At 32.7% G+C, this 15760-nt stretch overlaps 2 protein-coding genes across 9 annotated transcripts in view; one reads left to right on the plus strand and one right to left on the minus strand.

Moving 5' to 3' along the window:
• Positions 1 to 7788, minus strand: LOC107851380 (bifunctional riboflavin biosynthesis protein RIBA 1, chloroplastic). The gene is made up of 7 exons (XM_016696380.2): positions 7633 to 7788; positions 3268 to 3631; positions 2886 to 3107; positions 1941 to 2263; positions 1533 to 1662; positions 995 to 1291; positions 1 to 552 (listed from the first exon to the last, which is right to left on the minus strand). Exons 1-7 carry the CDS (start codon positions 7671 to 7673, stop codon positions 328 to 330), a joined length of 1602 nt encoding a protein of 533 aa, XP_016551866.2. The 5' UTR covers positions 7674 to 7788; the 3' UTR covers positions 1 to 327.
• Positions 7789 to 11281: 3493 nt separating this feature from the next.
• The window catches only part of LOC107851482 (dicarboxylate transporter 2, chloroplastic), a 15311-nt gene continuing 10832 nt past the window's right edge, over positions 11282 to 15760 (plus strand). For 2 of the 8 annotated variants that reach the window (XR_001669034.2, XM_016696519.2), the window contains exons 1-2: positions 11282 to 11459; positions 13139 to 13166. Coding sequence is in view for 1 of the 8 variants with exons in the window: in XM_016696519.2 (XP_016552005.1) it covers positions 11413 to 11459; positions 13139 to 13166 (75 nt within the window). In the remaining 7 variants the exon portion in view is untranslated. Of the gene's footprint in view, positions 11464 to 13138; positions 13167 to 13593; positions 13720 to 15760 lie in introns of those variants that run through there. The other 6 variants (XR_001669036.2, XR_001669039.2, XR_001669035.2 and 3 more) reach the window with 5 other exon arrangements.

The following is a 15760-nucleotide window of genomic DNA, read 5'->3' on the forward strand; positions in this document are numbered from 1 at the left end:
TTGAAAGTAAATTTCGTAGAGCGGTTACTATCAAATTTGATACAGTATCTCTCTTTTAATTATGCGAAAGAATTTTATTCAATGAACTACGTCTCGATCCCAAACTAGTTGAAATCGACTTTTACCTACAACACAAATTTTACTTCAAAACTTTTGTAATCACCTCTCCTTTTAACTCTTCTTCAGGAGGAAAAAAAGGCAAAGAAAATGTTTGGAACAGATCACCAGAAAATGCAATTTATAGAATTGAACCTCGAATCAGTTTTTTCGCCGCGGATGTTGAGATGAATGTCAGTCAGCATAGTCATGTAGTTCATCGTGGCTCGCTCAACCAGCTTCAGAACCATTAACGTGTCCATTGGCATCGTTGGAGTCATATACGTGCCCCAATTTCACGCGTTTGGTCTCTAAGTATCTCTTGTTTTCTGTAGTTATAGGAGCCAACAAGGGAACTCTACCTGCAATCGCTAGACCATATCCTTTGAGTCCAACATACTTTGCGGGGTTGTTTGTCATCAGTCTCATTGTACGAACACCCAAATCTCGTAGTATCTGAAATCAACCGGTTAATGTTCAATCGCTTATGTTGACAGGAGAAAAAACATAAACGGATAATGGAAAGAAAGGAGCCGAGGGTCTATCAGAAACAATCTCTCTACCTCCCAAGGTGGGGTAACGTCTGTGTACGCTTTACCTTCCCCAGACCCCACTTAAGGGATTACAATGGGTATATTGTTGTCGTAAAATGGAAAGTAATGGTCCACGTGAGGTTAAGGGAATGCTACAAGAATGGTTTAAAGGTTGATGGAACATAATATGAATGGACTAATACCTCAGGGATCAAATTGGCAGTTTACTATTGAAACATAAAGGAGTCTTGTAAATATATGATCAATCTTGTTAAAGAAACCGTAAGATCAAGGAGGACCGTTGAAGATGTTAAAAGTTGGCTTTACAATTAACAAAAAACGATAAACTCTATTGCAGTCAATACCTGTGCACCAATGCCGTACTCTCGTGAATCAACAGGTAATCCCAGCTCTTCATTAGCTTCAACTGTGTCGTGCCCATCATCTTGCAGGACGTAAGCACGAAGCTTATGTCCCAAACCTATTCCCCTTCCTTCATGTCCGCGGAGATATACTAACACACCCCTTCCAGCTTGCTCAATTTGGTTCATTGCAAGCGCCAACTGCTTACCACAGTCACATCGGGCTGACCCAAATATGTCACCAGTGAGACACTCTGAGTGCACTCTGACAAGGACATCTTTCCCATCTCCGATATCACCCTATTGAAATTGAACCTTGTCATGATTGTCAAGAATAATCAGACGGATACTCCCAATTTAAGTATATCATGTATTCACAGTATTATAATTTTTTTTCCAGATTAGTCGAATAGATGGAGCAGCCGCGCAATCATAGAAAAGTTAATGATTATGAACTACAAAATCATCTAAAGAGAGACAAAGCCACGAAGAATATGAAAGAAGCAAGCATATTCAGCCCTTTTATCACAACTTTGCTTACTTTGACCATGGCAATATGCTCAATTCCATCCAAGACAGACTTAAAACAGTAGGCTTTAAAAGGTCCCCATGTTGTTGGTATTGGCGCGGCAGCAGCAAGCTCCACCAGTTTCTCTCTTTTCCTTCTATACCTGCCACAGGATAAGTAATAGATGGCTTTACAAAGCACTCTCTGAAACTAGATACTCACGAACAAGTGGTTAGTCTTGCTATCTTAAGAACAAATTTTAGTACACTTCCAGAAATTGGAAAGGTTTATACTTGCCCAGTTTATGCACGACCTATACGCCTATTCAAATTGCCCGATTCATAAGTCATCATATTGTACTTCAACAGTTTTCTCGTTGCTCATGTTGACGTCAATGCCGAATTAAAGCTGATGTTATTCTACATTTATCCAAGTTGTTACCTGATCAAATCAGCAATGGATACAATCTTCAAGTTCTCAGCCTCAGCAAATTGACGAAGCCTCGGCAACCTGGCCATGGAACCATCATCATCTACAATTTCGCACAGAACAGCAACAGGATCCAGCCCAGCCAATACAGCGAGATCAACAGAAGCTTCAGTATGGCCAGCTCTTTTTAGCACCCCTCCTTCTCTATACCTGAGTGGGAAAATGTGTCCAGGTCGGTTGAAATCCTCAGGTTTTGAATCAGCAGATGCTAGAGCCAAAACTGCTTTTGCCCTATCACGAGCGGATACACCTGTCGTGGTACCATATTTTGCATCCTATCAGATCCAACTAATTGGTGTCAATGGATGAGACAAAACTTAGTCGGGAACTAAAAAATATAGAGCAACATGCACTATATTATATGGTTTTGACTTCTGAACACGGTGCAACTCAAACCAAATTACAAACTGCAATCATGACAAGTGAACAAAAAATTTCTCATGCGTCAAAAGCAAAGTAGTATGATTGGAAAAACAACCTCTCTCGACCATTATTATAAGGACTATGAATGCATATGATGTATGTGTGGCTCAAAGTAATCCCTTTCAGATAGATGTTCTGTGTGGCTCAAAGTAATCCCTTTCAGATAGATGTTCACTTTCGAGATCAATCAATCCTCTTGCATTGAAAAGGCAGTTCTGAACACAAATATATTCAACAAAACCTATCGATGACTTTTGCTATCATGTATCCAACGTGGATATATGACGAGCATTGTTTTTGGACCAGCTCAAGGGCAATTATAGATCCTAATGAACATCAGCCTCATACAATTCGCATCTTATTCTTAATAAAGATCTGTCTACAGTAATCTAATCACAGATATAAAGAAATCTGTTTTTTTTCTCAGGCCGATTAGTAGCTTCTAGAGGTATAAAGCAAAAGTAGTGGACATACCACAGAAACAGTGAAAGCAGTACAGAGTTTCTCCTCATTATCCTTCGGCGGCACCATTAGTGGAAGTTGAAGTCTGTCTAGATCTTCACCTTTCATACTTATGCACACAATTCCAGTTCCATGTTTTACAATGAAGGCCATTGCTTCAGGTGTCACCAATTGTGCCGCCATTATTAGATCACCCTCATTTTCTCTGTCTTCATCATCTACAACAATTACCATCTGCAAGTCTTTTCCCAAATTACTAAGAGATGAAAGTACAAGTTTCGACGTGTCCTCCAAAAATAGGAGGATGCGGGAAGATTAGAGAGTTCTATACTTCAAAGGCAGAACTTAGAAGACTAAAAAACGAAAAAAATCCACATCTTAGGAGCAAACAAACCTTGCCCTGACGAATGTCCTCAATAGCCTCCGGAATAGAAGAGAATCCTTCAACGGCTTGATCCAAGTCAAATTCATCAACCCCAGAGAGAAAACCACTTCTATTTGGAGTTTTTACGGCAGCAGGTGCTCCAACAGCTATTTCATCAGGTTGTTTGGCTCCATGATTAACAAAAGAATCTTTTTTTGCACTTTGGTTGTTAAAACAAGACCAGACATCATCTTTGCCTGATATTAATGAAGCCCGTAGTATTCCGCTACCACTTTTGGAGCTGAAGGGAAGCTTTCTAGCAAAACTTAGCGAGGACAAATCTGATTTATAGTTTGCTGTTGTTGCATTGAAAAAGTAGAGACCATGGTCGGATCTAATAAGAACAAAAACATGAAAAACAATTACACATGGAGTCTCATATTAGAAGACAAGATGGCAAGCAATATGAGCTGAAACATTCAATTCTAGGAAGTAACACCCTTTCGCACAACTTCATCCAATACCAATATGCTCATAATCAACTAGTCAGGTCCACACATTTCAGCGCATCCTATTAAACTATTACTTTTCTCCAATTGTCAAGTAAAAGCGATCATTCCATATAATCACTGCACTAAACAACGTAACAGAAAAAATTTTTGGAGCTAAAACTTTTAGAAACCCCTAAATGAACATAGTTATATCACACAGAAGACAAAATTATCTGATTACACTTGTATGTCACCTCAAGAACTTTACACAGATGCCGGAGCAAATTGAAGTTGTCAGCTTGAGGACATAACTTGGAATCCACACTCAAAGTTTGCAGATCTACATAAACTGAGAAGTTTAGTCTAAACTCTAGGAGTTGGACAGCCAATATGGGCAGACGCGTCATATTTGGATCCCTAATTCCAGACCATATTTAATTTACAACTACACCTCAACCCCTAGCTAGTTTGCCTTGGCTATATTAATCTTCATATCCTTTTCACTCCCTTTGGACAAGTTCCATTCCAATATTCAACATATTGTCTTTTAGGATAAGTCAGATGTCCTCGAAATCTCAAACTTATCCAATACTCAGCATACAATCTCTAAGAAACTAAAAAGACTTGGTCAAACAGAAAATCCAATATAAGTGTACCAAAAAAGTATTGGTCAACCAACCAGCCGATTCTAGATACTTCGTTTCCATTGTTTTCTGCTCTTGCAAAGTTATCGTAGACTCCAAGAGATTGTAGTTCCTTTTAGACAACTTCCGTTTGTGGAATATTAGGTATACCACAGCTCGACACCTTCGAACATCATGGAGGCACATCTATGAAACGGCATATTTAAAGCTCTAGAAAGAATATGACCAAACCATATAAGGTGAATTCTATATGATTTGCACATTCATCTTTAACAACTTAACTCTTGGCAAAAATGTCGATTGCGAAACAACAGGTCGAGATTATTTTACATGCATATCTGAGTAAATTTTATGGTAGCTCCACAAAGAGGCATTTATCACAGGGACCTAAAGAGCAGCGTTATCAAAAGCAAAAAGCACAAAAAAAGCTCTAAGGTCCATTGGGGCTTTAAGCGTAAAGCGCAAATAAAGCGGGGGCTTTAAGGAAAGAAGGCGTAAAGGGAAAAAAGGTACAAATATATATATATATAGAGAGAGAGAGAGTCCAAGAATAATGATTATAAGCATGAATGACAAATATATAAACAAAGAAATTGAAATAAGTTTACGATAAAGTGAAATATCAATTATTTAGTGTCGCCTTTCCGGAAGAGGCTTATTGGCGATGAAAAGTACGTTTTAGAAACCTTGATGACGACACTGAAGTGCACATTAAGTGAAGTGAAGCACTCAAGATGTTTTGAGCCTCACTTCAGGGCTTAAGTGCGCTTACAATGCGCGTTTGACAACACTGCCAACAAGTGAAGTGAGCATAAATATGGTCTGAAACTCCTCTAGATGTGGGGTTTTCTACTCTAGGTTGTCTACAGCTCTAATCACTATGAAAATAAAGCTACAACAACAAGTGTTTCCGACTTCTTTATCTTGTGAATTGGAGTGTGACATCGAAAGTTTATAAAACAGGACAAATCCCAATGAATCTCTTGTTACCAAAAAAAAATGGATCTCTTTCTAACAAAGACAAATTCTGTACTACAACATTGCGCTTCATCATGAAACTCAAGTAGATTTTCTTAGATAGCAGTATAACAAACAAAAAACATAAAAATAAACAACAAAACGAGATAACACAACGCTAGATAATAAAAGAATAAGTATAGCACTATAGCTGTAAATTCTCAGTAATGTGGTTTTGCTGCTTTATTACATTCATGCCCCGTCTCCTTCAATAAACAAATAAACCTTATCTTATTTTATTCAACAGCATACAAAATTTGTCCAGTCTGTGTTTCATTAGCTGAATATATTAGTATCATCTATAAAAATCTATTCACTTAGTGCTATTTTAACTGCGACTTTACCTCAAAAGAATAACAACAACGACAACAACATACCCAGTGTAATTCCATTCGTGATTCGTGGGGTCCAGTGAGGACAGAGTGTATCCAGACCTTACCTCTACCTCGTAGAGACGTAGACAGCTTATTTCTGATAGACCCTCAGCTTAAATTAGCTAAAAGAATTGTCAAAAATAATTGTCACTTTACGAATTCAAGACTGCAGTTGATAATTGTTTCCCTTTAGTTAAGAAAGTAATTCTGTTTTTCAAAAATACTACTCAATTTCCAAAAACCATCTAATAAACAAGGATAAGTTAAAAAACTATACCTATTTTTTTTTTAAATGGGCGTGAAAAAAGCTAAAATGATAGTTAAAATGGGACAGAGGGAGTATTTAACTAACCCCAAAAGATTCCAATTTTTTTAATCATAATTTTCTACATAAGCACATTATCCAAAGAAGGATAACTCATCCACAAAAAAAATATTAATGTTCCTAAAATCCACTACAAACACAACCTAAAAAGGAACAAACTTTAGGACATTCTTGAAACTAAATACATTTTTTTCAAAAAAGGAAATGGAGTCAAAGACGACAACAACATACCCAGAGTAATTTCACCAAATGGGCTCCGGAGAGTACAGAGTGTCCACATACCTTACGGGAAAAAGCAATAGACCAAAGCAATACAAAAAAAAGAAATAACGGAAATGAAGAAGTCAAGTTCCCTGGGATTGGCTTTGGGGCGAAGAAAGCCTCCTTCCGGGGGGGCCCGAGCCATCAGTGAGATATCACTCTGGAAGGGCTAGAATTCTAACCTTGTGTCAGGACCTACGGGCCAAGGGACGGTCTCAGATAGACAGTTTCTCTGGGGCGTAGGCCTCCCAAAAGGTAACGGAGGCGTGCAAAGGTTTCCTCGGGCCGGATAGAGATTGGCCCTCGAGTGCAAAGGCAGAAGGGAGCTTGACTGCAAGACCCACCCGTCGAGCAGGGAAGAAATTCGGCCTTAGTGATCCGACGGATACTATAGACATCCCAAAAAGTAATAACGACAACATAATAAGATAAATGAAGTAGAAAACAACATATAGTAACCAAATCCAAAGCATAATAAACAAATGGGATCAAACAAAATGGTCAAAATTTACCAAAATTTCTAGTAATCTTGCATTTTTCAAGCTTTAATTTTGGATTGAACCCATTATTATGCTGACTCAATTGAATAAAAAGCTTTAATTTTTTTGATAGAATTGAATTGTTATGGATAAAAAAGCAGTTGGGAGAAGCTAGCTGCTCACAGTGTAATCCCACAAGTGGAGTCGGTAGAGGGTAGAGTATACATACACAGACGTTAACAAAAAAAAAAATTAAAATAGACCAAAGCAATACAAAAAAAGAAATAACGAAAATGCAGAATACTATAGACAACATGACAAATCATCATGAACAGTAATCACAACAACATAATACTACAAATAAAGTACAAAAAAACAAACAGTAATCACAATAAAATAATACGATAAACAAAGTACATAGATAAGCAAATAGCAATTACGTCAAATAATTCGATAGCAAAGTACAAAAAAAACAAATAGTAATCACAACAAGATAATATGATAAACAAAGTAAAAAAAAAGAGTAATCACAACAAGATAACACATATACGAAGTGCAAAAAAAACCATAATCACAACAAGATAATACGATAAACAAAGTACAAAAACACAAATAGTAATCACAACAAGGTAATGCCATAAACAAAGTACAAAAAAACAAATAGTAATCACAACAAGATAATACACTAAACAAAGTAAAAGAAAAAACAAATATAACCAAACTCTTTTTTTCCAATTAACAAAATTTCCAATGATGTTGCATTTTTCAAGCAATATAAAGAAAAGGGTATTCAAGAAAACTCACCTTAAATGAGAAAAAACCATTGAATTTTGAATTGAACCCATTATTGTGCTGCCCCAATTGAGTTAAAATTTGTAATTTTTTTATCTTTTTTTTTGGATAAAATTGAATAAGGCTTAAAAGAGTTATGGATAAAAAATAAAAAAAATAAAAAAAGCAGAATGTAGTTGCACACGAGTGTGTTAAAAGACAACCACCGCCACTGTTTGGGGATCATGAAGACTTTGAATATGGACCCTTGGATTAGGATGTATTTTTTTTTTTTTCTCTTGGTGGAATTTTAGGTGTATTCTGATAGCCGATTAGAATTATGCATGTATATTTATAACTAAGCTACGTAGCTGATTAGAGTTATATATGTATATTTATAATGTATGAATAAGTTAAGAAAAAATTTATGTACATTATTTTATTTTACGTACATATAGATATATATTTTCTCTATTTTATTTTAGTTGATCCTCTTTCTAAAAATTTTTGTTTCAATTTATTTGTCCAAGTTGTAAAATAAAAATTATTTTATATATATTTTTCTCATTCTATCCTTGATAGTATTAAATATAACCATATTTTTTAAAATTATTGAAGTAACAATTTTATATTTTCAATACTAACTTTAAATATGAAACTTTACTTTTTCTTCTCTTTTCATGCACAAGGGCGGAGCCAGGCCTTGTTAGGGGTTCGACCGAACCCCCTTCGACGGAAAAATATACTATTTATATATAGTTGAAATTATTTTTATGTATCTATAGTGGGTGTTGAACCCCCTTCGACTAGGTTTTCTTCGAATATTGAACTCCTTTAGTTGAAATCCTGGTTTCGCCTCTGTAATCATGCATGAATTAAAATAATTGCACCAAGTGTTCATACTTAATTGATTATTAAATTTTATAATGCTAAGAAGGGTAAAAAGGTAAAATATACTTCTAATTATTGAATTTCTTAATAGATGTATCAATGTTAAATGGGCCATCTAATCCAAAACGAAGGAAATAGAATTTAGTATTATAAAATAATCTATAAATTTCTCCATGATGTATATAGTTGTATATATGTATCAATTAGGTGAGTTTTCACATTCTCAATCGCTTATTGTATTAATTTTATATATAAATAAATTACCTCTTAATCGATTCTCAACATGCTATTATCTAAGCAAAATTCGATACATGCATAACTCACCTTTATATCAGCTGTTGAATGACTCCTTAGACCTTAGTGTTAAATTCTCTTCTCAATAGTTAGAAAATTGAAATTAAGGAAAAAAAATGACTTATTTTTTTATTATTGAGAAAATCACTATTTCTTTCGTTCGTTTTTACTTATCACTAATTTTTTAATTGAATTTTTACTTTTACTTGTCATTTTGACGTATAAACAAAAGATAACGTCTTTTTTTCTATTTTACTCTTAACATTAATTATTTTTCTCCATATTAATTTTAAGACACAATGTAAACGTCATTTAATGGGAATATTATAGTAAAAAATAGTCATGTTATTAATTTTTTTTCTTAATAGGTGTGTCAATTTAAATTGTGACAAGTAAAATCGAACGGAGAGTACTATTTGAGCCTCCTCTCTCTTTTTTTTTAAAAATTATGTCGGTCTATTAAAGCGTTGAATAATTTGAAGCAATGCTACAAGAGTTTGCCTAAAATTTTATTTAAATTTATCATTATACTACATGGTGAACCTTATATTAAGTGGTCTTCGTCAGTGATTGTAACCATTGATATCATGAAAAATGTCTTAACAAATTATTGTTGGAAAATTCTGTTATGATTGATCTGAATTGGAGGAACTTATCAGAAGTATATAATAACACCAATACAATTGCAACATAAAGAGAAATTGTGAAATATGTTTGTTGAGAAAGCATCATATTTTGATTAGATTATCACTAGAGGAAAAGTTCCATCAATGTAACATTGAAGGTTGTTGCCTATTTATCTCAAATCAAAGGATGGAAGTCATGGCTTGAAATCTCTTTCTCCAACCCATTATCTACCGGCGCGGACCCACATGGAGCCGAGGGGAACGCCTCACTAGATCGAAAAGTTGTACTGTGTATATAGGGTCGATTTTGTAGTTTACGTCAAAAATCCTGCATCCGCCACTAATTATCTCTACTCAAAGTAATTTGGTTAAAGGAAATGATACTCTAATTAAGGAGAAGGTGAATAGTCCCAATGCAATAAACACAAAACTAAGGACATTATAAACCAAGAGACATGGTAAGAAGTACAAGACAGGCCTCGTAGTACTCACATACGACAGCTCTGTGGAGCTTTTCGGGTCGAAAACCTGAGGTCAGTCAACTTTTATTGGGACGTCTATTGATTATTAATTCGACTCTGGGCAATCTCCGGCTCGAAAGCAATTAGAAGCAAGGGCGCAGCATCTGGGCGAAAGATGGATTGGAAGCTCGTGAAAAGTATTTTCATGTGTACTCATCATGGTCGTCCCTCAGCCTCCCGCACCCATATTCCTAAACATCCGTTCGCCACACACCGGCCACATTCACTTGCTCAACCTACAGGGAGAGGGAGGGTGATCGAGGGGACCAGACTTTCGATCTCTTCTTTATGGTGAGAGGGTTTCTTTCGTATTACGAGTGAAACCGACTGATCGAACAGAGACAAAAGTCGGTCATAGTGATCTGAAAGTCCCGTGTGGAAGGGCTCTCGCTCAACGCACCACAAATGCTAGCATTGGTGTACAAAAACATGATATAACAAGATATAGGTGCAAAAGACAGTTGGAGAAATGTGAATGAGAACACAATTGAAGTTGCAACTGTAATAAAGAATACTAACAATACTCCCTACGTCCACTTTTACTTGTCACGTTTCACTCCTTAAGAGTCAAATTTTATGGACTTTAACTAACATTTTAAGAAGTATTTTTTTTATCGTATTGAGAAGATTGCAACTTGCAGTATTTTTCGTATAGTTCTCAAAGAGATTGAATTAACCTAATTCAATATAGCTCCGAATATATATATTTTGTTTTTACACGAAAATATGGGGCCTCCATAATTTTGGGGCCTTAGACAATTTCCTAAGTGGCCTAATGGCAAGACACCCCTAGTCTTAATTCTCGTTTTGCAAAAGATTATTTTATGGAGCTCAGTCTACAACAACGTGATTCGTTATACAGCAAATGCTTGAGTTTGTTCAGTAGTATGTTGATCTTCCTCATTCATTGACTAATTAAGCAACATTTAATTTTATGATATTTTTTCTGATTTGATCTTTTTTTTCTAAGGAGTTTTTCAGAGTTTATATTGAAATATTGTATAAATGTCCAATTTGCAGAATGATGAATATAATTGTTCTTATAATGAGTTTCATAGGTTAATATTCGTGTTGTCAAGATATTCAAAGATGAGTTGTAAGAGTGATTTTTATCCTGCTCATTAAAAGATGTTGCTCTTTGTGTAGTGGTCCGGTGTAGTAGGAGTGTTAGTTATGGATGATAAGATTAATGTTATCAAATGCAATTATATAGACGGTGACAATAGACTTTTTTCATTTCTCAATAATAATACAAGGATATTATTCTTATGATTACTTATCCTTAGAATTGTCCGCGCATCGCGCGGGAACGCATAATCGTTACTTTATAGTATGTCCTATCATGATCATTATTTACAGTCCAACTTGAAAACTCAGAATCACAAGAAATCTTTTGTAAATACAAAAGAGAATGTAGAAATCTTTTGTAAAAACAAAAGATAAAATGTAAATATATTATAATCTTTGAGTTAGCATATTGTATGAGCGAGGAGGGCATCAATATTCATACATCCTTGTTTCATACATTGCAAGTAAAATTTATTTTCTAAGATATTATCTTCTTTTATATATATATATATATATATATATATATATATATATATATATATATATATATATGAGGAATTGTTGGTGCTTGAACAATGATGACTTTCCAGAAATTCGATTATCTTTCATCAATATAATTATTTACTTCATATATAAACATATTTAATTGTTAATATATATAATTAACGAGTTAAATTAAGATATGAATCCTTGACTGGATAACAAATTCAATTCTATTGTTTTCCCAATAAACAATAACATAATGAAATTCTTTTTTTTTTTTTCTCATTCGGTGTCCGGTGTCCGGTGCTCGCATTGGAACCCGACTAATTCAAATCGCGCGTTGCTGGCAGCACTCCCAACAGAGTTTTAATACTAATAAAATTCTTTAGTAGTATATGAATCTTTGATCAGTCATTTTATAATTTTTTTTTAATACAATAACAATAATATATGAATCTTTGATCAACCATTTTATAAAATTCTTTTTAATACATTGGTGCTTCAACACTGATGACCTTTCAGAAATTCGATTTTATCTTTCATCAATATCTTGTATTTAATTGATAAATAAACGTATTTAATTGTTTATATATATATATATATATATATATATATATATATATATATATATATAAAATTAAGATATGAATCCTTGACTGGATAACACATTCAATTGTATTATTTTCCCAATAAACAATAACATAATAAAAAGAAAATAAGGACTCATTTTTGGTTGGCTGGTGCATATAAACTTCTACTCTCTGATCCTATTAAATTCACAGTAAATATTGAGATTAGCTATTGGAGTTAGTTATTTCCATTAAATTACTAAGGATAAAGTTGAAAAAAGGTGTTCAATTATCTCTTGATTGGATAATTATATTATATAACTAATATAATTACTTCAATTCTTTAAACGTGCCAGCTGTTTTAAGATAATATTTTTTAACAAATTGCCATGTAATATGAGATGGAGTAAGATGTATTGTTAACTTTTTTGATATTTAGTATCCATTTGACCATAAATATTATTATTCACTTTATTTCACTTTACATATTCACTTTATTCCGAAATTTTTATTTGACCATAAAAATACCAAAGACAACTTAAATTCTATTTGGAATTCTAGAAAATTACACTTTATTTGGTTTCACTTTGGTTACTTCAAGAAAATCTAATTTTTTTATTTTCATAAATAATACTCCCTCCGTTTCATAATAAATGAATTGTTGGATTTTGACACACAGATTAAGAAACAACATTAAAGACATAAATTTAACACAACTTTCCATTTTTACCCCCAAAAAAAGAAAAAGCTGACCTTGTAATACTTTTTCAAAAGTTAATTGGTTGAAGGGTAAATTTGAAAACAAATTCAATGATTCACTTATTTTGAAACACCAATAAATACCCCAACAATTCACTTATTCCGAAACGGAGGGAGTACCATTTAAATTCTACTACATATTCAATTTTTTATTTTTTTAAAAAAATATATTTAAATTCTAAATAGTACGACTAAACACAATTTCAACTCCAACTTAAAAATTTCAAATAAAGTAAATTTGTTTTTTTTATTTACGTGACCAAATGCCTACTTTAGTCTTTTTGAGTTTTTCAATATTTGACTTTTTAATTCATTTTTTCCTTTCCAGATCCCAGATCCGTGTGAAAAGATTCCAGGTAACTAACATAGAATATTTCCTAATATGTAGCCTTTTGTTTAGGATTTTATCTTTACTCTAATTTTTATAATATTTATATAAACAGAAATTTAATTATTTTTTGATATTTAAAAGTTTTTTTTTTAAAAAAAAATGTGATCCATCCTTAATCTCGGATTCGAACGTTGGATATAAAGTCGTTTTTAATAGGGAGCGCTTTGTTTCAGATAGTGGGACTTTTCGATGTAAATTCAGATTAGTTTGGCTCCAATATGAGTACCAGACACCGATTGAAAAAACAAAATAAATAAATAAATTTTGCTTTTCTTTTATATAGGAGTTTACCTTTTAATTCTTCTTTTTTTCCTTTCAGAGTCCGTGTCAAATGTTTGTGTAGAAAATACCTAATATTTAGCATTTCTTTTAGGTGTTTGGAGTTTACTAATATTTATTAGTCTTTCAGTAATTTTTGTTTTATTAATCTTACTGTGAATCTAAAAACATTTCTGTGAAAAAAATTATTATTATTCTTTCATGAATTTTGAGTGAAAGCAAGCTTTGTATATTTCCAGGTTAGTATTTGTCTTCTTACTTTCTCTTGTGTCTTTTATGAATTTTGCATTCATATATACAAAGCAAAACATGCTAATATTTCTCATATGCTCACTACTAAAAAAAATTACTATTTTTCACTCAAAAATGTTAAATGGCTATTTCACAGATATTTTTATTAAATCAGTAGGAAAAAAAAGATAATAATGTTTTCATTCATAAAAGGAATTAGGAAGCATCTTAGCGTTTCAGTGAGAATCTATGATCCGCTATAAATTATCTCTGAGATCCATTAAGTTCAACTTTTGATGGACAACTTATATATAAAATGAAATACATACTAAATTAATAATTTGAATTCCTTCTTAAAGTACTTTAATTACTATAGTAATCCCTGTTATCTGAGCATTTGAAGATGTAGATTCAAGACTAATTTTATCATTTAATAAAATGTTTTAGTATTTATTTTAAAGTTAATTATTATTTTTTCTAATGATTTGTATATATTTACTGCTTGACTCGTACGTCACACACATGCAATGCACATACACTGATATTAGTCATATAATAAATGTGTGTTGTTTCTAACTACTTAAACTTTCAAATAGATGATCACATACTTCTACATCTTATCATCCGAAACAAAGGGCTTGTTATCGAATCTAATCAGTACTGATTATGAAAAAGAATTTTTTACGTGTTTGATGGAATAATAATAATAATAATTGTAAACACTATATTCTTTGACAATGTCAGTGGATGCAACACAAAATGAGGATCTGGATTTGGACTTAGACTATTTAGCAACTTTTTCCTCAAAAAAAGTTAATATTGTGTTTGCTATCATTATTTGATCTCATTTGGTAGCTGATTAGAATTATGCATCTATTAATAGTATATAGATTAGTTTAAGAGAATTTTATATATTAATTTTACATATGAATAAAGTAAATTCTAACTAATAATAAATTATACAAAATTTTAGTATTTATAACTCACCTCCAAACCAGTTAACGAACCAATCCCATATATTATCAACGTTGGACATAAAGTAGGAGTAGTGGTAGTGTCAATTTGTTTAATGCTCTTGACCTTATCCTTAGTTGAAAATGACTTGGAAATTATTGCTTAGCTCCTTGAAATGAAATTTCAAATCATTATCAATTGCAAGTAAAAAAAGAATTAGATAAAGATCTTTGGTGTGAAAGTTTACGAAGGTAGTTCAGTGAACTAAAAACTTTCAGAAAAAAATTAAATCACAAAGATCTATTATACGCAATCTCATCTTACATTTTTATAAGGGCTATTCTCACTTAAACATGACCACATAACAACAACTTTAGCGCAGAAGTTTGTGTCCAAAAATGATCTTTTATCTCTTTTTAAATTTAATTATTCAGTAATCGAAATTCACTCATTTAGTTAACATAAGTTCACATTTGATGTATATATTATTCCTTTTTTATTTAACATTTAGTACTTCCGTTCCTCCCATCATTCATTTTTTAATTATCAAGTATATTAAAAATAGTTATTTAATATTTCTTGATCAATTTAAAAAATTAAAGCTAATATTTTTTTCTATCTTAAAAGATAATTTACCAATGTCTATCTTATCTTACAAAATGTACCAAGTCAATACCATGAAGAAGTAAAAACAGATGGTCTTAAAAGATGTACCAAATTAAATATATATGAAAATTAAGAACAGACGGAAAGACCATGAACAAAAGTTAAGATCACATATCAAAAATATATCTAATTACTAAATTATTCTTGTCTGTATATTTACCTTGGCCAAACTCATCGATAACCCCTCAAATTACTTCCTAAAATTTACTTAGACTCCTAAACTAAGATTTGTACCTATTAAACCCCCCCCCCCCCCCCCCCCATTTAGTTCCAACTGGATATTTTTTGCCCAATCAGCTAAAATCTCAAGTGTGTGTAATACACATGCGATGATGTGGCAAGAAAGGCTAGTTAGAAGTTGACACATGGCATTGTGGGTCCAATAATTATTAAAAAATAATTTTAATTTAAAAAAAAATGTTCCTTCAA

Source organism: Capsicum annuum, chromosome 12, assembly GCF_002878395.1.
Source record: "Capsicum annuum cultivar UCD-10X-F1 chromosome 12, UCD10Xv1.1, whole genome shotgun sequence".
NCBI lineage: Eukaryota > Viridiplantae > Streptophyta > Magnoliopsida > Solanales > Solanaceae > Capsicum > Capsicum annuum.

Excerpts from the sequence above, each read along its gene's own strand:
- LOC107851380 (XM_016696380.2), bottom strand. The coding sequence starts at position 7,673 with ATGGGTTCAATTCAAAATTCAATGGTTTTTTCTCATTTAAG. Across the intron at positions 3,108-3,267 it reads AGGACATTCGTCAGGGCAAG|ATGGTAATTGTTGTAGATGA; the intron begins GTTTGTTTGCTC and ends AAAGACTTGCAG. Across the intron at positions 1,663-1,940 it reads TCCATTGCTGATTTGATCAG|GTATAGAAGGAAAAGAGAGA; the intron begins GTAACAACTTGG and ends ATCCTGTGGCAG.